At 34.5% G+C, this 17,187-nt stretch overlaps 3 protein-coding genes across 4 annotated transcripts; 1 reads left to right on the top strand and 2 right to left on the bottom strand.

Annotated features, from left to right (window-relative positions):
* Window positions 1-426: 426 nt before the first annotated feature.
* On the bottom strand, window positions 427-1,876 carry LOC122592609 (glutathione S-transferase T3-like). The gene is made up of 2 exons (XM_043764884.1): window positions 1,493-1,876; window positions 427-1,087 (listed from the first exon to the last, which is right to left on the bottom strand). The coding sequence occupies exons 1-2, from the start codon at window positions 1,874-1,876 to the stop codon at window positions 611-613; spliced, it is 861 nt and encodes a 286-aa protein (XP_043620819.1). The 3' UTR covers window positions 427-610.
* A 1,539-nt stretch (window positions 1,877-3,415) lies between these two features.
* Window positions 3,416-5,953, top strand: LOC122579057 (probable inactive receptor kinase At1g48480). The gene is made up of 2 exons (XM_043751149.1): window positions 3,416-4,942; window positions 5,240-5,953. The coding sequence occupies exons 1-2, from the start codon at window positions 3,670-3,672 to the stop codon at window positions 5,782-5,784; spliced, it is 1,818 nt and encodes a 605-aa protein (XP_043607084.1). The 5' UTR covers window positions 3,416-3,669; the 3' UTR covers window positions 5,785-5,953.
* Window positions 5,954-11,222: 5,269 nt separating this feature from the next.
* Window positions 11,223-16,386, bottom strand: LOC122584812. Of its 2 annotated transcripts, XR_006321600.1 has the most exons (8): window positions 16,227-16,386; window positions 16,024-16,146; window positions 15,540-15,609; window positions 15,247-15,433; window positions 14,877-15,151; window positions 14,469-14,774; window positions 12,483-12,786; window positions 11,223-11,850 (listed from the first exon to the last, which is right to left on the bottom strand). XR_006321600.1 is itself a non-coding variant. In XM_043756874.1 (7 exons), the coding sequence occupies exons 1-5, from the start codon at window positions 16,299-16,301 to the stop codon at window positions 14,652-14,654; spliced, it is 666 nt and encodes a 221-aa protein (XP_043612809.1). In that variant the 5' UTR covers window positions 16,302-16,386; the 3' UTR covers window positions 11,223-11,850; window positions 12,483-12,786; window positions 14,469-14,651. The 2 variants fall into 2 exon arrangements, 1 of the variants encoding a protein (XP_043612809.1); XM_043756874.1 differs by lacking the exon at window positions 15,247-15,433.
* Window positions 16,387-17,187: the final 801 nt, after the last annotated feature.

The raw sequence follows: 17,187 nt of genomic DNA, 5'->3' as shown, positions 1-17,187 counted from the left end.
TATAAAATATTTTCACTATTATCTTTACAACAACTTACATCACTCGACACTCATTGTCGATGTTATCAGCACTCGTCACCGATACCATTAAACCGTCATCGCCTGCCGTATATCCTTACGTAAGCAAACATGTAAATCTCCACACTTTTATATGCTATTTATGTTCCATATGCACATAAAACAAGAATAAATAAGTAAAATAAAGAAGCGAGTAGTGCGTGGCGGAGGTTCGCTCATTTAGGGGGGTGGGAGTGGTTTCCCCAACCCCAAAATTCCCCAAATTTCCATATCACCATCTTCCAATAAAAACCCTCCACCTCAAACTTCCTCAATTCACCCCAAATCACCCCAAAACTATGGCGCCACTCACCCCAACCCCAATTTCCAAATCATCATTTTTATTTCCATTTATTTTTACTCTATAAATTTAAAACATAAAAAACATTCATTAATAATTAAAAAAATACATAATAATACTTGGAAAAAAAACAACGAAACTAAAAACAAGTCCAACAGTTATTCGAATGAAAACATTACACGAACAAAACTAAAAAGGGCATTGTCATCCATGTCTTGCGGCAATTTCGCGTTTCTCGCTAAGAACGATTTCCTACATCACGGGATCGGTTATATGAGCATGCGAGTTAGTGAAAAACAAGATGTCCCGCTGTCTTGCGCGCCTCTCATCCGTCTCGTGTTTTTCTTCCAAGTATCTCGTCTTCCTTTTGGCGTACTCGCTAATGTCATCCGCCATAGTTGAAGAGGCGGATGCGGATGCGGATGCCTTCTTTTTCCCCTTTTTTGTTGCCGCTTGCAATGGAGGGTTTGGGTCTTCATTTATGTCGGGAATGAAGTGCCCGGTGCTGGCCGTCTCATATTCTCCAGATTTCCTTTTTGAAGAGTCGCTACGTGAAGGTCCCATGTCTTGGTATATTTGGAAACATTCTTGCTCGGCCCATTTGTCGTGTATCTTCACAACATCCCATGCGGCGTGGTGAGGAAATTCCTTCTTGGTGCGGGTCTTGAAATCCGCCATAGCGACTCTCATAATATCCAAGTCGTTGCACCCGCTTCCCTTGGCTTGTTTCTACAAAAAAAAGAATACCATATTACAAAACTATATAATTATTAACAACTACGAACAAAACTATATAATTATTAACAACTACGAACAAAACTATCTTAACTTTAACAACTACGAACAAAACTATCTTATTTTTAACAACTACGAACAAAACTATATAATTATTAACAACTACGAACAAAACTATATAATTATTAACAACTACGAACAAAACTATATAATTATTAACAACTACGAACAAAACTATATAATTATTAACAACTACGAATAAAACTATATAATTATTAACAACTACGAACAAAACTATATAATTACTAAAAACTAAGCAAAAACTATATAATTATTAAAAACTAAGCAAAAACTAAATAATTACTGAAAACTAAGCAAATACTATATAAGTAAGAGTACCGCTTGATTGTATAGCCCGTTGAAGAGACCCATGGTGGCGTTCATTTGTTTCCACTTTGGCGTTAACCCATGAATGGTCCGTGTGGTCGGGCCGACAAGTGTGGTGTAATGCTCAAGTACACGACGCCAAAAACCATCCGCTTTTTGTTCATTTCCATATTTTTTGCATTCGGAAATTTGAACCCAAACTTGTGCCAAAGCAACCTCTTGTGCCGGCGTCCAATTTTCACGCTTTGTCTTCGTCTTTTTCCCGCAATCTTGGACTTCTTGCACGTCATCATCTTTTTGAACATCGTCTTGTTGGGTTTCCGCTACAATTTCAACTTCTTCGTCATCTTGATGAACATCTTCCTCGATCAGAATAAAATCGTTCATTCTAGCCATGTTTAAGAAATGGGCGTTGGTTTGCGAAGATGGGCTTGAACCGTAGCCAAACATTTGTGGAGATGCCGGTTGTGGATAATAAGCGGATGGAGTTGAAGGTTGAGAAAATTGATATGGTGATGGATTAGAATAAGATTGATTTGGAAGAGGTTGAGAATATTGATATGGAGGAGGTTGAGATGATTGAGAATAAAATTGATTTGGAGGAGGATTATTTGGTGGAGGCATGAATTGATTTGGATGAAAATTGGCATGCATTTATGGATCATTTAGGCGATATTTTGATTTGTTGAAAGGATTTTTTTTGGTTTTCTTTAGATCCATTGGTAATGGGTGTTTATTTTTTATAAAGAAGAAGTGTTTTTTTTTATAAAAGTGGAGGCTTTTGGATTTGAAGTTTGTGTTGTGTAACGTTGTTTAAAAATGGTGTTGGATATATATAGTGAAAAAAAAGATGGGTGAGATTTAAAAAAAAAAAAAAAAAAAAAAAAACAAAAAACGGTAACAACAAGTAGCCGTTGGCTGGGTCCCACGTCCACGTGGCAGCTGCTGGTTGGTTGTTTGACTTCAAGCGGGCCCCCCACGGTTTTCTCTCTCTTCGGTGTTCGAACCCCAAACCGGCTTCACCTTTCCCCACCCCGACCCACCGGCGGCAGTGTTCCCACGCGGGGCCGGGGTTCACCGCGCCTCACCCCGCATCGACTCCCACCCCCCTTAGTAAGAAGGGCCAAAAGTAATGAGTATGAGACTAAAAAATAACACTATGAAATTATGAATAATAAACTAAAAAAAAAAAGTTAATAGGCCGGGTTATGTTGTATGCTATTATAAAAGAATAAAAACTATTAAGTTTTTTTTCCCCTAAACATACCTATTTATGATCATTTCATTTGGTAGAAGTTTTATCATGATATACGTATATGACTTTGATGAGCTTTAAAAAAAGAATTAGATTACTTAAATGGAGTTATGTAAGAAATGAAAACATGATTGTTTATAATACTAGGATGTTACCCACACGTTGTGACGGATACAATTGAAACCACGTTATGATAATTACTGTTAATAGTATTATGTGTTTTTTTTTGGTGTAGAAAACAATAATACTATGTGTTTTATGTGTGTTTGGGAGTAGAAAACAATAATACTATGTGTTTTGTGTGTGTTTTCGTTTCTAAGTTGTGCGTTGTGTGTGTTCAAAAAGTAGGAAATAAGGAGAGTATAAGTGTAATTTTGTCATGTGTAATTTTTAACCTTTAGAAGAGAGTATAGATAATCCAATTTAGAATGTTATGTACTTTCAAAGGCAGCATAGTGTGAAAGTAAAATGCTTTTATAAATAAAAAAGTATGACAGCTGAACGTTTTTAAAAAGCTAACTTTAAAGTGTGTTTTGAGGGTGGATAGAAGATACAATAAATACAAAAGATGTCGTGAAACTTGTTGTAAAGTTAAGGACCAATTAATTAAAAAATGATTTGAATATTTCTTCGAAAGAACATATATGTGCACAAATACCCAACCGGAGGCTTGTAGAAAGTCTCTCTTTCAAACAAGAAACAATCAACATTTAAGTCAATGGTCAACCTACCCGCAATTGCCCATTTCCATATCTCCATGCAGCGTTCTCTTTACGGTGAACAACCAACTAGAAACACAACAAACATTAAAACCACAACCATCATATTTTGATAATAAATTTTTATATACAACTTTCATTACAAAAACAAAAATAGAAACCATCATACTTTGTGTGTATAAATTTAAATTATTCAATTCCAATTTACTCTTTCAATGAAACATATCAATCTCCTCACATCTATCATACTTTGTTTCCTTTGCTCATTCATTTTACAATGGAATTTTGCTTATTCTAACCTGGCGGCCGACAGGGCCGCCTTGATTAAATTTAGCTCTGCCGTACGAGGCAGCACATTCCGTTGGAATGTTACCAGCCCATCCCCATGTAATTGGACCGGGGTGACGTGTGACAACGTCACAAACCGTGTCACTGAACTCCGGCTCCCTGGGGACGGACTATCCGGAGAAATCCCATTAAACTCTATAGGAAACTTAACCCAACTTCAAACGCTTAGCCTCAGGAATAACCGACTCTCCGGAGCAATCCCATCAGACCTAGAGCAATGTTCCGATCTCCGGTATCTTTTCTTAACTAACAATCAATTTTCTGGCGAAATTCCGGCAAGTTTTTATAGGTTGTCTAGTTTAATCCGGTTAGATATATCTAGCAATAGTTTTTCCGGTGAAATCAATCCTAGTTTTAGTAATCTAACACGTCTAACACATCTTTATCTAGAAGAAAATCAATTCACAGGACAAATTCCTGATATAAGCAATAATTTATTGGAATTCAACGTTTCAAGAAACCGGTTAAACGGAAGCATACCAGCCGGGTTTGAAAGATTTCCGGTCAATTCATTCAACGACAACAATTTATGTGGACCCCCTTTAGCTTCTTGTCCAAATGAATCCGAAAGTAGTAAACTTTCTGGTGGGGCTATAGCTGGAATAGCAATCGGGTCAGCTTTCGGGTCGGTTTTGATCATTGCAATCATATTTTTTATATTAAGAAAGTGTAACAAATCAAGAAACTCAAGACAGGCAGTTCAGGATGTAGCATCAACAATACCGGCATCACCCGAAAAGCCACCAGAATATAATTTCAGGAGCCCGGATCATATAATGGCAAGTGAGAATACCGGGTCAGAGGATTCGGGTCGGGTCGAAAATAATAATGATGAGTTGACATTTTTTGAAGAGGGTGGTTTCTTGTTGGACGACTTGTTAAGAGCTTCTGCTGAGGTGTTAGGGAAAGGGATTGTTGGTACCACATATAAGGCATATTTGGACCAAGGTGGTGTTGTCATTGTTAAGAGGCTAAAAAATGTGTGTGTTACTAAAAAGGATTTTACAAAGAGAATTATGGTACTTGGAGATTTGTATCATGAGAATTTGTTGCCTATTAAAGGTTACTATTTTGGGAAAGAAGAAAAGCTTCTTGTGTTTGATTTCATGCCCATTGGAAGCTTGTCTTCAATTTTACATGGTAAGCATCCATCTTAATTCTTGTTATGTTTTGTTTTTATTTTGCCATGGTATTGACTACTCCTACGTATTATTACCAATAAACTATATACACAATTTATGCATATCGTCGCCATGCCTATTCGTGACAATTCTCATTTAAGCAGACAGATGCAATTCCAAATGCGATGAACTAAGATATCTCATTTGGAGTCGCATCTGATTATACCATAGTGGTTTGTAATTGTACTCTATTGTTTTCAATCATAATAGGTTTTTTTCAAGATTTTTGATTAAGTGTTTTTATCAATAATATTAGGGAACATGGAAGAAAAATCTCAGTTGACATTGGAGATTAGAAGTAAAATTGCTTTTGAAGTTGCTAGTGGACTTCAACACCTACATTCTAAAAATCTTTCTCATGGCAACATCAAATCAAACAACATTCTTCTTACACACGGGTTTCAAGCATCCTTATCAGAGGCCGGGTTGATCCAACTTGTGTCATCTTCGACTCCAAGTTTATCTGGATATCGTGCACCTGAGTTGATTGACACACGTGTAGCATCTAAGGACGCAGATGTGTATAGCTTTGGGATATTGATTCTTGAACTGCTAACGGGTAAGGATCCTACTGCATTGTTGAATGAGGAAGGGACTGATCTTCCTTCATGGGTCCAGTCCGTGGACGAGTCTAGGTGGACCAACGATGTATTTGATGTGAATTTGGTATATAGCAAGGACAATGTGGAGATGGTCACCAGATTATTGCATCTTGGCATTCGCTGTGCGTCTCAAGTTCCACGTAGACGAGGTTCTATAACGGAATTGGTGAAACAAATAAGGAAAATATGCAAGTTTTGATTCTCTTGCACTTCTTCTAATGTTTGTACAAGATTTGCAATTTTTTAGATGTATATCTCTGTTGAAGATTGGTAAATTGGATGAAAGAAAGATGATTTTTTTGTTGTTAATGTAAAAAGAAAAATTCATGGATCAAAAATTTGCATTTTAATTGTACACTTTTTCCCTATATTTCTTTGAGCAATACAATTAATGAGAAATTTGGCGAGGAAGTCGAAGGATGCAGAGGGTGGGATAGTCATGATGAAATATGTATTAAAAGGTCATGCCATTAGCCCATTAGAAGCTTACCAAAAACGGCAGTTGCAGACTTGCACTATGAAGTTTTGGGCAAAATGGTTCTAGCATTACAGTTCTTGGTGTCGTCAAGTTCATCTGCGTAGCAGCGTAGTGCCAAGTTTATGGTCCAAATTAAGAATCCAAAGCGAAGACGGTTGCTGGGATAATGCTTTGAATTGTAAGGCAAAGTAAGGCATGTCTTCATAGTTCATACTTCATAGTGAATGTCCTGTCATTGACTAGGCTTTGGTTTATGTAACATATTGTCTCGTTACTAAATTCTTAGTTTCATCACAGACCGACCTGGTCTTTAGCCCAGTTCTATGTTGGCCTGATCCAACCCTCCCAAAGTCCTTTGAAATCCTGGTTGTTTGTTGTGTGTCACTGTGTCTTGTGTCTAACAAAGTAACAAACCATATAGACGACAAGTGCAAAACTGACAAACCATTTGGACAATCCGTATAACTAACTTAATAAGCTAAAGGTTAAGATACTTTACATTGAACAAGAGAAAGTGTCTGCGCGTTGCGACGGTGACATGGTGGGGTGATAGACTGATAGGTCATAGGAGATGATAAGTCATAGAGTGTGATAGTCAAATGCTTTAGCCGTACGGGCTTCGCCCTCAGATTTAAAAATCCGTCGAAAGTATATCGAATGAGATCTCTAATGAAAGAGCATGAAATTTTAAGAACACCCATACAATTTTTATAATTTATCGATAAACGATTTTTGAGATACCGGGTAAAATATTTTGAATGAATTAGAGGAATAAAATGATTTATGGAGAAGGGAGAAAAAAATGAGTGGTTGAGATTTAAGGAGAGAGAAAAAAAATGAGTGGTTGAGATTTATGATTATTATAGGTATATTATGTAGAGATGTTTAAATTAGTGAATAGGGAATATGGAATTTAGTTTTCACTTTTCAGTAAAGTTTTTATATATGAAATGGGTAAATTTGAGAATTTTAAAACTTAGATTGGGTAAATATGATATTAAGTTGTTTAAGTGGGTAAATATGTTATTTTGAAGTTTAGGAAGGGGATATATGAAATTCTCCCCATGTATAATTATATATATACTACTAAATTGTAATGTCAGGTTGTGAGGGGGGAGTACTGTAACTAAAAGTACTCCCCTCAATGCATAAGGTACAAGTTGTTGCACATCCAAAATAAATAACGACTTTAATGACCGTTAAGTGTTGCTTGGCTAATTAACGCTAGTTACAAAAGAGTATTTAACGGAGTTTGTTTTCAAGTTTAAGTTTTTTAACTTTTGCCACCAATCTTTTGCTTTAGTTACTTTTTGCCACATAACTTTTGTTTTTTAAGCTTTTCACATCAAAATTTTATTTCATTCTTATTTTTACCACATAACTTTTACTTTCTAAACTTTCACTTCAGAAACTTTTTCTCACTCCAAATGTTTTTTTCTACTTGTTTTTTAGCACATAACTTTTGGTTTCTAAATTTTGTTATCAAAGTTTCATTTTTTTTACTTTTAACCATAACTTTTATTTTCTTAACTTTTGTCACAAAAATTTTGTTTTTCGGCTTAATGTTTTATAACTTTTGTCACGAGAGTTTTGTTTTTCTCTCGAGGCAACGGCCGAGTAGAAATACTTGTTAATAAAGATCAAAACCTTGTTTCAAAGAAAATATCATAAATGGTCCATGTGGTTGTTTATATTAGCATTTTATCCCTGTGCTTTTTTCGTTGCTAATCGTCCTTTAGTTTTTCATTGTCAGCCGTCCCCGACACTAACATCTGTTAGTTTTTATTTTATTAGTAAGGGTATAGTCGTCAATTTAAGTCTATAACACTCATTATTTCTTCTTCCCCATATTTTTTAAGATCAAACAACAAAATCAAAATATTGCATACATACTCCTAAATCAGTAACACACACATATATAGGATTAGAATAAAATACATCATTTTTAAAATTGAAAAACATTTTTACACTTTTGGATACTTCGATCTAAAAAAAGGGTAATGGAGGGAACCCTAGCCCCGGTACCACAATTGAATACTCATCGACTCAACCCGTATGAGTCATATGATGCCGGTACAATACATCCATCCTAATCCCCACATGATCTGTGCACCCCGAAGGATCGAACCATCGTATTTAAACTTCACATGTGAGTTTAGGCTTCATTAGTAACGGGTACATTAAATGAATTATTTTTTGTGCCAAGCAGAGATCAAACCTAAGAGCTTAAGGTCATCAAATGATTACCTTACCACTTGGCTAACTCCTTGTTGGTTGGATCATTCGATCTATGGTTGTGAAAATTGAGTAATATTTTAGAATATAAGTAAAAAGGCATTATCATTAAGTCTTTCCCACCACCACAATTTTGTTAAACCATTTCCACCAGTAAAAGTTCCTGGGAACCGTAATACTAATAGCAGTTATACATAATTTTGTTAGCCGCATAATTTCCCCATTCTCACTTTTTTCATTTATAATAATATTAACCAAGGAAGTATCATTAAAGCCTAGAGATCAGAATAGACTTTGGAAGAATGTGCTCATGTTAACATTCAGCCCCTTCACCATCCCTTCTAAGTTCTACCTTCACAGCCAAAATCTATCTATTTACACTTTCCTACTACTTCTTTTGACCAGAGGTTCTTATGAAAGCAGTCTCTCTTAATACTGTCTACAGCTCACCTCCCATACCCCGCTTAGGGATTGGGTCTTGTTGTTGTTGTTGTCATTTGGAATAAAAAAAAAAGAGGAAGGGGAAAAAATATTCAGTTACTTGGATTCTAATTGGAATTTTGCTAAAAAAGCATTGTGATTTGGTTTGTAGATGATACATGTTTTTTTTTTTATCTATCTCCTTTGGTCATTGTAGGATTTGTATAGTTTGTGGAGTATGAATTAAAGATATATAATGTATAAAGAGATAAATAGATAGATACAAATGGATAGATAAATACTTTCCAGGATAGATTTTGTTTTTATTATATTATATTTAGTGTTTGGTATAGACGAGTTGCCGGTGATATATTTCATATAAACTTAGATTTTTATGTTTAGTGTGAATTTTTGGGATTATCGATGTTGTAAATCGGTTTATTAAGATTAAGAATTTTGGGGTCTGATAGAAAATACTCAAAAAAGAGTTGACAGGAGTTGGGGAAGACATTTGATTTGAAGATGTGTTCGGATATGGATTCAATGACAGAAAAAAGATGTGCTTGTCGGATCTTGATGGTGGTGGTGGCCAGAAAAAGGAGGAAGAAGGCAGAGCAGGAAGAAGGGTGTTTGTACACGCTAAGTAGTTAATTACTAAAATAGCAGTGTAACGGTCAAGGTCTGCTATATGCTATATTGGTTATAGCGGTGAGATAGCGGTGGTATAGTGGTAATGAAAATATTATGCAAAATCTATATATATATAATACTTAATACTTAATATTTAATAAAAATATCAATTAATACTTTATACTTAATAGAAATAGCAAAAGTCAAGTGTCAATATTTGAAACATTAGTTAAAAATTAGTGCTTCTTTCAAGGTTTGGGCAAAAAAATAAAATAAAAACGCTATAGCACCGCTATTTTACCACTCTTTGGACCGCTATAGCACCGATAGCGATAAAATAGGGCCGCTAAAAGCGGGACCGTTATTTTGGCCGCTATTTTACCTCAGGTCCGTTATCCGCTATAGCACCGTTATAGCGCCGCTATTAACTACACAGTGTACACGTATGATTTTATATCATTTTATCACAAATAGTCGCTACGGTTAGCAAAAAGACGATTATACCCTCACGTGATATGCACGTGAGAGGTTTAAACGCCCAAAATTAACAGCTGTTAGTCAGAGACTACTGGCAATGAAAATAAAAAACCAAGGGACCATTAGCAATGAAAAAAAACCACAGGAGATGAAATGCTAACATGAAAAACCATATGGACCATTTACGATATTTTCTTCTTATTAAGTAACTTGACAGAGACAAGGAAGAGCCTAGCGGGTGTCAAGTGTCCCCAATAGTCACATATGTAATGAATTTTCTCTCATTTGGTTGAAGATTTCTTAATGTTTATATACCTTCAATTATACAAAATATATGGAATTGTTAGGAATCGAAATTTGATGCTTGCCATAAGTTGAAATGTTGAAAACAAAGACATGTGAATATAGTGATGGATCGAATTTATTTAACACATTTATTTTAAATTTACTTTTACAACCTTTTAGTTTCCTAAAAACGTTATTATAACCGTTGCCTTTTCAAGTTTTCTATATGCTAGGAAATAAGTTTCACAATACTATACAACTAACATTATTATTATATAACTAGCACAGTACTCTTGCAATGAGACGGTGATCGTGGCTATGACGGTGTTGTGGTGAGGACGATTGTTGGTGGTGGAGAAGGTGGCGAGTGGTATTAATAATTGATGTAAAATTAGTTTTTGATGTAAAGTGTTAATGAAAATATTTTAAAACATAAAAGATTGATAATAAATTTAATTATTAAAAGTACTTTAGACAATTGTCTCATATAACTTTCAACATGAGGCTATGAACATCGTCCAATGTCACATGACCACTCCTATGAACATATCAGACACTATTATGATCAATAAACATAAGAGGCATCAGTAAGTAATAGAACTTGGTTTTGTTAGGTTTACAGCCAACCTTTATTAAAAGCAATTCTTATAGATTCATCAGCTATGCTTTCAAGTTTCAATATCAGACCAAACTCGGGCACAAGTTTGTGAAGCAACAACGTTGCAAAATCCATTATTTGTCTTCCTCCCTAACAACCATATTTAAATGTACACTGGCAATCTTTCTCCTGCTATTCATTTGGTAAAACCATGTGCACTTTCTAGAAGAGCCGAAAAGAACTCACCAAAAGAATGAAACAAATTGCACATACACATACGCATAATTTAAGAGTATGAGTAGAATAGAACTCCGTTAAAAAAAATAAATGTTAGACGTTAACGTTTTATAGGGAAAAAAAAGTTACTTCTTTTAAGACAAGTATGAGCTCGAGCCAAACCGAATTGAATAATAAATATGTCAGCTATTTCTTTACGAAAAAAGAAACCAATTAGGTGCATTAACTACGTACAGAACTTTGTTTATATAAACAATTGCGACGACTACAAAATTAATGAATAAAAAAGGCCCTATTGTTGAACGTTATCAATTTTGTCGAGTGTTCAAGCCTCAAGACTACAATTGGTAAGTCAGATAATAATTGCTGTTCAAAAAAAAAAAAGTCAGATAATAATTGTGTAATTCTTTGCCTTACCAAAGAAATTAAGAAATAAAAGTACAGAACTATTGAAGCTGGGAGACAGGCTTCTCAACCTACTCCTGAAAGCTGTCATGCCTCATTTGGGTGTCACTTGTTACCAGGCCTTAAAATAGTTTCAACCTTCGGTTCAAGACTGCAGTCTTTGCATGTAAGTTCTTGCCAATATTCGAATTCCCTGATACCAAAATGTAAATATTTGGATCCCCTTAATAAGATCGACTTTTATACATACCCTAATAACATGTTTTCAGGATTGCTTTAGGCTTCAACAAAAATAAACTTTTACAGAGAATACTAGAAACTTTAGCAACATGTTTGAAGTTGAATGGGCCATCTTGAATTGCTAGACTAATCTGTACATCAAACGCCACAGAATCAACAATGAGTTGCATGTTTTCTTATGCCGTTGGTTAATCTTCAAAATCAACGATTGAGCATTTCAAGAGCTTTAAGAACATCATCCATTGTCACGTGATCATTTCCTATGAACATATCAGACAATATTATGATCAATATACATTAAGAGGCATCAATAATTAATGGAAACTCCATCCCTTTTAAAGACTTTACAGTTGATGGGTCTAGTATGTATCATGCTAATGTTGTAATTCTGGAATAGCTTCTGCCTGTCTTTCTGTTCTTTGATCTTTGTATTTGTACTCTTTGGTAACTAACACCTTGCTAGTTCAATTCAGAAAAAGGTGGGAGCACAACTTGTGTCTAGACTCCCATCCAATTATACGTAGAAGACTAGAAGCCTTCTATTATTATTATTATTATTATTATTGGACACGGGTCTAAAATCTAGTTTTTATCTATACTACTACTACTACTATTATTATTATTATTATTATTATTATTATTATTATTATTATTATTATTACTACTACTACTATTATTATTATTAACAATAATAATAATATAATAATAAATAATAAAAGTGTTGGTTTTGATCTTTGTAAAAAAGTGAGGGAGCACAGACGGCTCTCCACTAATTTCTTGCAACTTCTATGGGAATTTAATAAAAGTGTTGTTTTTTTTATTTAAAAATAATAACAATAATAATAATAATAACAATTAATGAAAACTTGGTTTTGTTAAGTTTACAGCCAACCTCTAAACGCAGCATATCTCCTAGATTGATCAGCTACGCCTTTAATATGAGCCCAAACTCGACCAGGAGTTTGTGAAGCAACAAGGTTGCAAATCGCTTCTTTGTCTTCCTCCCTGAGAACCATATTTAAATGCACATGGGCAATTTTTCTCCTGCTAACTTCATCTGGTAAACCCATGTGCACTTTCATGAAGAACTGAAAATAACTCATCAAGGCTGTATCTAGTGTCTCAGGTTTATTAGTGGAAACTATAACCAGTACCATGTATCCATCCTCATTGCAGCTCTCAATCTCCAAGTCAAGCTATCACATTATGAAAAGAATGAAACAGATAGCACATGGAATTAGTATTAAGTTGTAAATTAAGAATATTATACGTTAAAGTTTTAACTTTTAAGGGGAGCAAAAAATTAGCTGGTTTAAGACAAGAATGAGCTGAAGCCAAACGAATAATTAATAAACTGTTATTTGTTGGTATCTTGTCTCTGTCTATGAGCAATCGTATAGCAACAACAGTGTAACTAACATTTATTGATATAAACCGTTAATTTACAGACTTGGGTTACTTGGGTATTTATACATTTCCAACCGGTACATACCAGCCGGTGTGACTTTACAAACCGACAACTATTCTAAGAATCACGTCCCTTCACAATTCTAACTGCCTAACTGACACATTTCTACCATTTCGGTTGTAGACTTTATTTTTAACACTCTAGACCCCTTATCTTATATACATACATATATACTAGATATTTGACTTTCATGGATTGATAAATTAGTATCCCACATTATCAAGGATGTTTCATTTGTTTCTCTTTTAAGAAACGGATAAAACTTTATACTTCTTCGAACTGGAAAGTACACGTTACATAAAAAATCAATGGATTTAATTCTCTTCAGAGACTTCATACTAAGAAGTATTAGAATTAGCACTGGCCATCCGATACAAACAATCAAACGGCTATGCCATCTTCAAACTAAAAACACTAAGAATACGATCCTATTTCTACCAAAAAACCTATAATTTCCAGCCACTAAACAAATAAAATTAAAAGAAAATGCTTCCTTCGCGGCTTGTTCTGGAATAGCTGGAAGCCTAGAATGCAACAAAGTAGAAAGGAAGAGAAAAATCAATTTTTTTTGAGGCTATACCTTGTAAAGCAAAACAGATAGGAAACCTGAGATTCCCAAAAGATTATCGATCCGAAATATTGCTAGAGTTTAGGAGTTGTGTCATGCCAGAGTCAACCGAAACACGCAAAATCCAAGTATTATCCAACCAAACCAGAAACAGTTAGTTAATAGTGCCAAATGTTAGACACTTGACCCCAGCCTGAACATGCTTCGACAAAAGAAAACCAGACCCGCTTATCTAAACATGTTAAATGGGGTAGCTGTTTTTAGGATAGCCAAACTGAAACAACTTCATGGAATGGTAGAGGATAACGTAGCAGAACACTAATCAATTTCGATGTTAACCAATGCTTAAAAAAATTTAACTCTCCCGGAATTTAATTTGATTAAACAACTACATGAGACAAGGGATCAAATTGAACATCTCTCAAAGTGGTGGCCAACGGGGGTCGGGGAAGATGGCAAGGATTAATGGAAAGGTAACTAGAAACGATGGTAAGGCTTTTGAGATTGATGGAGTGTGATAGGGACAGAAAAGGGTGAGGGTGTGGCGATCAACGGGGTTTTCATTTTAAACAACTTGGAGAACTGAAATATAAAATCTTATTTTTATTTTAAAAATGTAATGGGTAAAAAAAGCCAAAAATTAGTTCAACAAAATTCAGCCCAAAACAAGCATATAGCTAAACAGGTTACACCGAGTCGACCTATTTATAGCCCAAAAACATTAAGGTGCAACCCTTACCCGTTTGTTTTGTATCATGTCATATTGTGACTTGTGAGTCATTAGGAAGATTCAGTCTAGTGATCATTGTAACTATTTGTCTCTGAATACAAATTACTATTACCTGATGTAAAGCTGGGTCAGATTTACAAGTTCCATTCTTTGCAATAACGTCTACATCTTCAATTAAGACGATGGATGGTGAATATGCTTTTGCTTCAAAAAAAAGGTTTTTAATATTAACAGATCTGGGGCCATCCTTAGCAATATCTTTAGCAGAAACTGGGAAAAATGATACTCCAGCTTCTCAAGCCAGTGCATGTACCAATGTAGTTTTCCCTGTTCTTTGAGAACCATAAAGCAGAACACCAACGGGTAACTCCACCTCAAGTCTCTTGTACTCGTTCTTTCCTTGTAGTATGGATATAATCTACAAAACTCATACGCAGAATTAATCAAGACTAAAGAAACATAAGATCATAACTAAAGACACAAAAAAGTACTAGCATGTTTAAAACTGGAAAAGAATTACATGTTCAAATTCCTCTCTTGTAGCATCAACACCAATTAATTCATCAAATGAAACATTTCTTGGTTCTTTCTTTTTTGATTGAAGGATAATTTTTACTGTAAAAAATAATGCATATAAAAGCAAGCCACTAATGACGGTAACATCTGCAATGGTAGAGAAGGCAATGACGGTAACATCTGCAATGGTAGAGAAGGCCTTCTTTGTTTGTCCCCAAAAAAGCATCCAAATAGTCTCCAATTTGGGAACACATTGTTTCGATAATCTGGAATCATAGCCTGTAAATGAAAAGCATTTAAATATAACTTATACTACAGTAAATTTATAATCTGTATATTTAGAAAACGATTTGATATGGCAGAGAAACCCTAACCCTGTGTGACCTTTAAGCACCAGCTCACCCTTTCCCAAGGCCAGCCAAAGGCAATATTCACCTGTCTTTGGATAGTACCCTATGGATGCGAACCTGTTACCTATCTCTAAAATCATTCGTAGTGGGGGACTGTTTTGAACTTGACTTGTGCATCGTTTTGATGAAAGGTTGAGTTATTGCATGTCAGCTTTAGTTGAGATTGGTGAATCCAAATTGTTCAGCCATAAAACAAGTCCAAAATTTATTCGCGTGTAAGAGTAAAGATTGAAGGAATAATGAAAAGAAATGCATACCAGTTATAGTCTCATCAAGGTTCTCCACATTAGGGCAATGACATTGAAAGGTCAGAGATCTAGCAATTTGCTACAAAACAACCCCAACAGAACAACACAATCAATATACTTTATCTAAGCTTTGATTTAGATACGCACTGGACCTCAAACAGTTGAACCAATCATACCAGACCAAAAGAAATGGCCCTCTTTTTTAAAAAAAAATAATGATAATAAATTAACCCACTAGCAAAGGATGTATTTATGATTCAAACTTTTATATAACTTTTAGTAAAGTTTACGCAGTTCTTTCAAAAATAAAGTTCTCTCATGAACCTTATATACATGGTCTCAAGTTAGGATCCTATCCCCAACACGGTTCTTCTAACATTTATAAAAACAAAATTCCAGTTTTCAAAAGATGGCTCACGGGGTAAACATCTTGGCATTTTGTAGTTTAATTTTATACATATAACACAATTAGGGGGGGAAAGTAGTTGAGTACATTGTTGGTCAGAAGTCTGTTGAGACGAAGGGGGCGTGATACCGAAAAAGATAAGCTTGATTGTCGAAGCTTCAATGAACTTGATTGCGGAAGCTTCAATGAGCTGCTACGACTACTACTACTCTGTGTAACAAATCAATTAATACAAAGGTAAGGAAAATAAAATAAATATATAAAAAAAAAAGGTAAGGAAAAGAGAGTACCGAAAAATTGTTAGAAGGGCGATTCATGAATAATGAAGGGGTGCCGGAAGTTGCTTTCATCATTCCTTTCATCATCTTTCCAAGAATTTGTTTTGTTCGTCAGCACGTCGGAAGACAGGTTTTGCCCTAATTTTCCAGCAGCGAATAGTAGCAAATACAAAGTACATACAATAAATAATTAAAGTTGTAATTAAAAGATAGTACAGAAATCGTCTATTTGTCCCCAGCTTAGGTTTCATCTCTAACTTTCAAAAATTATATTTTTAGTCCAAACTGTCAATAATTTTAGTCCTGGCCATAAACATCCGTTTAAAACCAAATCACGTAATTTACACGTGATGGGTAATCTCGTAAATTGGCTTAATAATACCCAGAGTTAATTACAGAAATCGTCCCTGTTGTAGACGGTCACATGAAACTTTCATCCCTAACTTTCAAAAAATTACAGTTTTTGTCCAAAATTTTTATCCTCAATCTATATGAAAAGAAACATTTACACACAAAAAAAAATCCTAATTATCTAACTTCTTTTTATTTCTATTAGATATAAATTCACAAACAATCTTAACTCACACCTTACTCTCTTTTTGAAAACTAGAGATTCAGACTCTATTGGATTTAAGTGTTTATGGGTTTTAAGTAATTGATATATATATATTTTTTACTTAGTTTTATTTTTGTTTTGAGAACTTATAAAAACAGAGGAAAAGCTAAAAATAATATAGATGGTGAGATTTTTCTAAGATTTTTTTGTTTGTGAATTAATTGTATATAAAGAATAGATCTAATATATATATATATATATAATTATATTTTATGTTTGTATACAGATCATGTATTGATATGAAAGTAATGAGATTTAGAGTTTCATTAAATGTTGGATTAAATTTGTGTTTGATTTTGGATCTGAGATTGTATCTGTGATATATGTTATGCATTAAAAATCCAAATGATTTTGCGT

Source organism: Erigeron canadensis, chromosome 1, assembly GCF_010389155.1.
Source record: "Erigeron canadensis isolate Cc75 chromosome 1, C_canadensis_v1, whole genome shotgun sequence".
Lineage (NCBI taxonomy): Eukaryota > Viridiplantae > Streptophyta > Magnoliopsida > Asterales > Asteraceae > Erigeron > Erigeron canadensis.
This window is presented reverse-complemented; position numbering and strand designations above follow the sequence as displayed.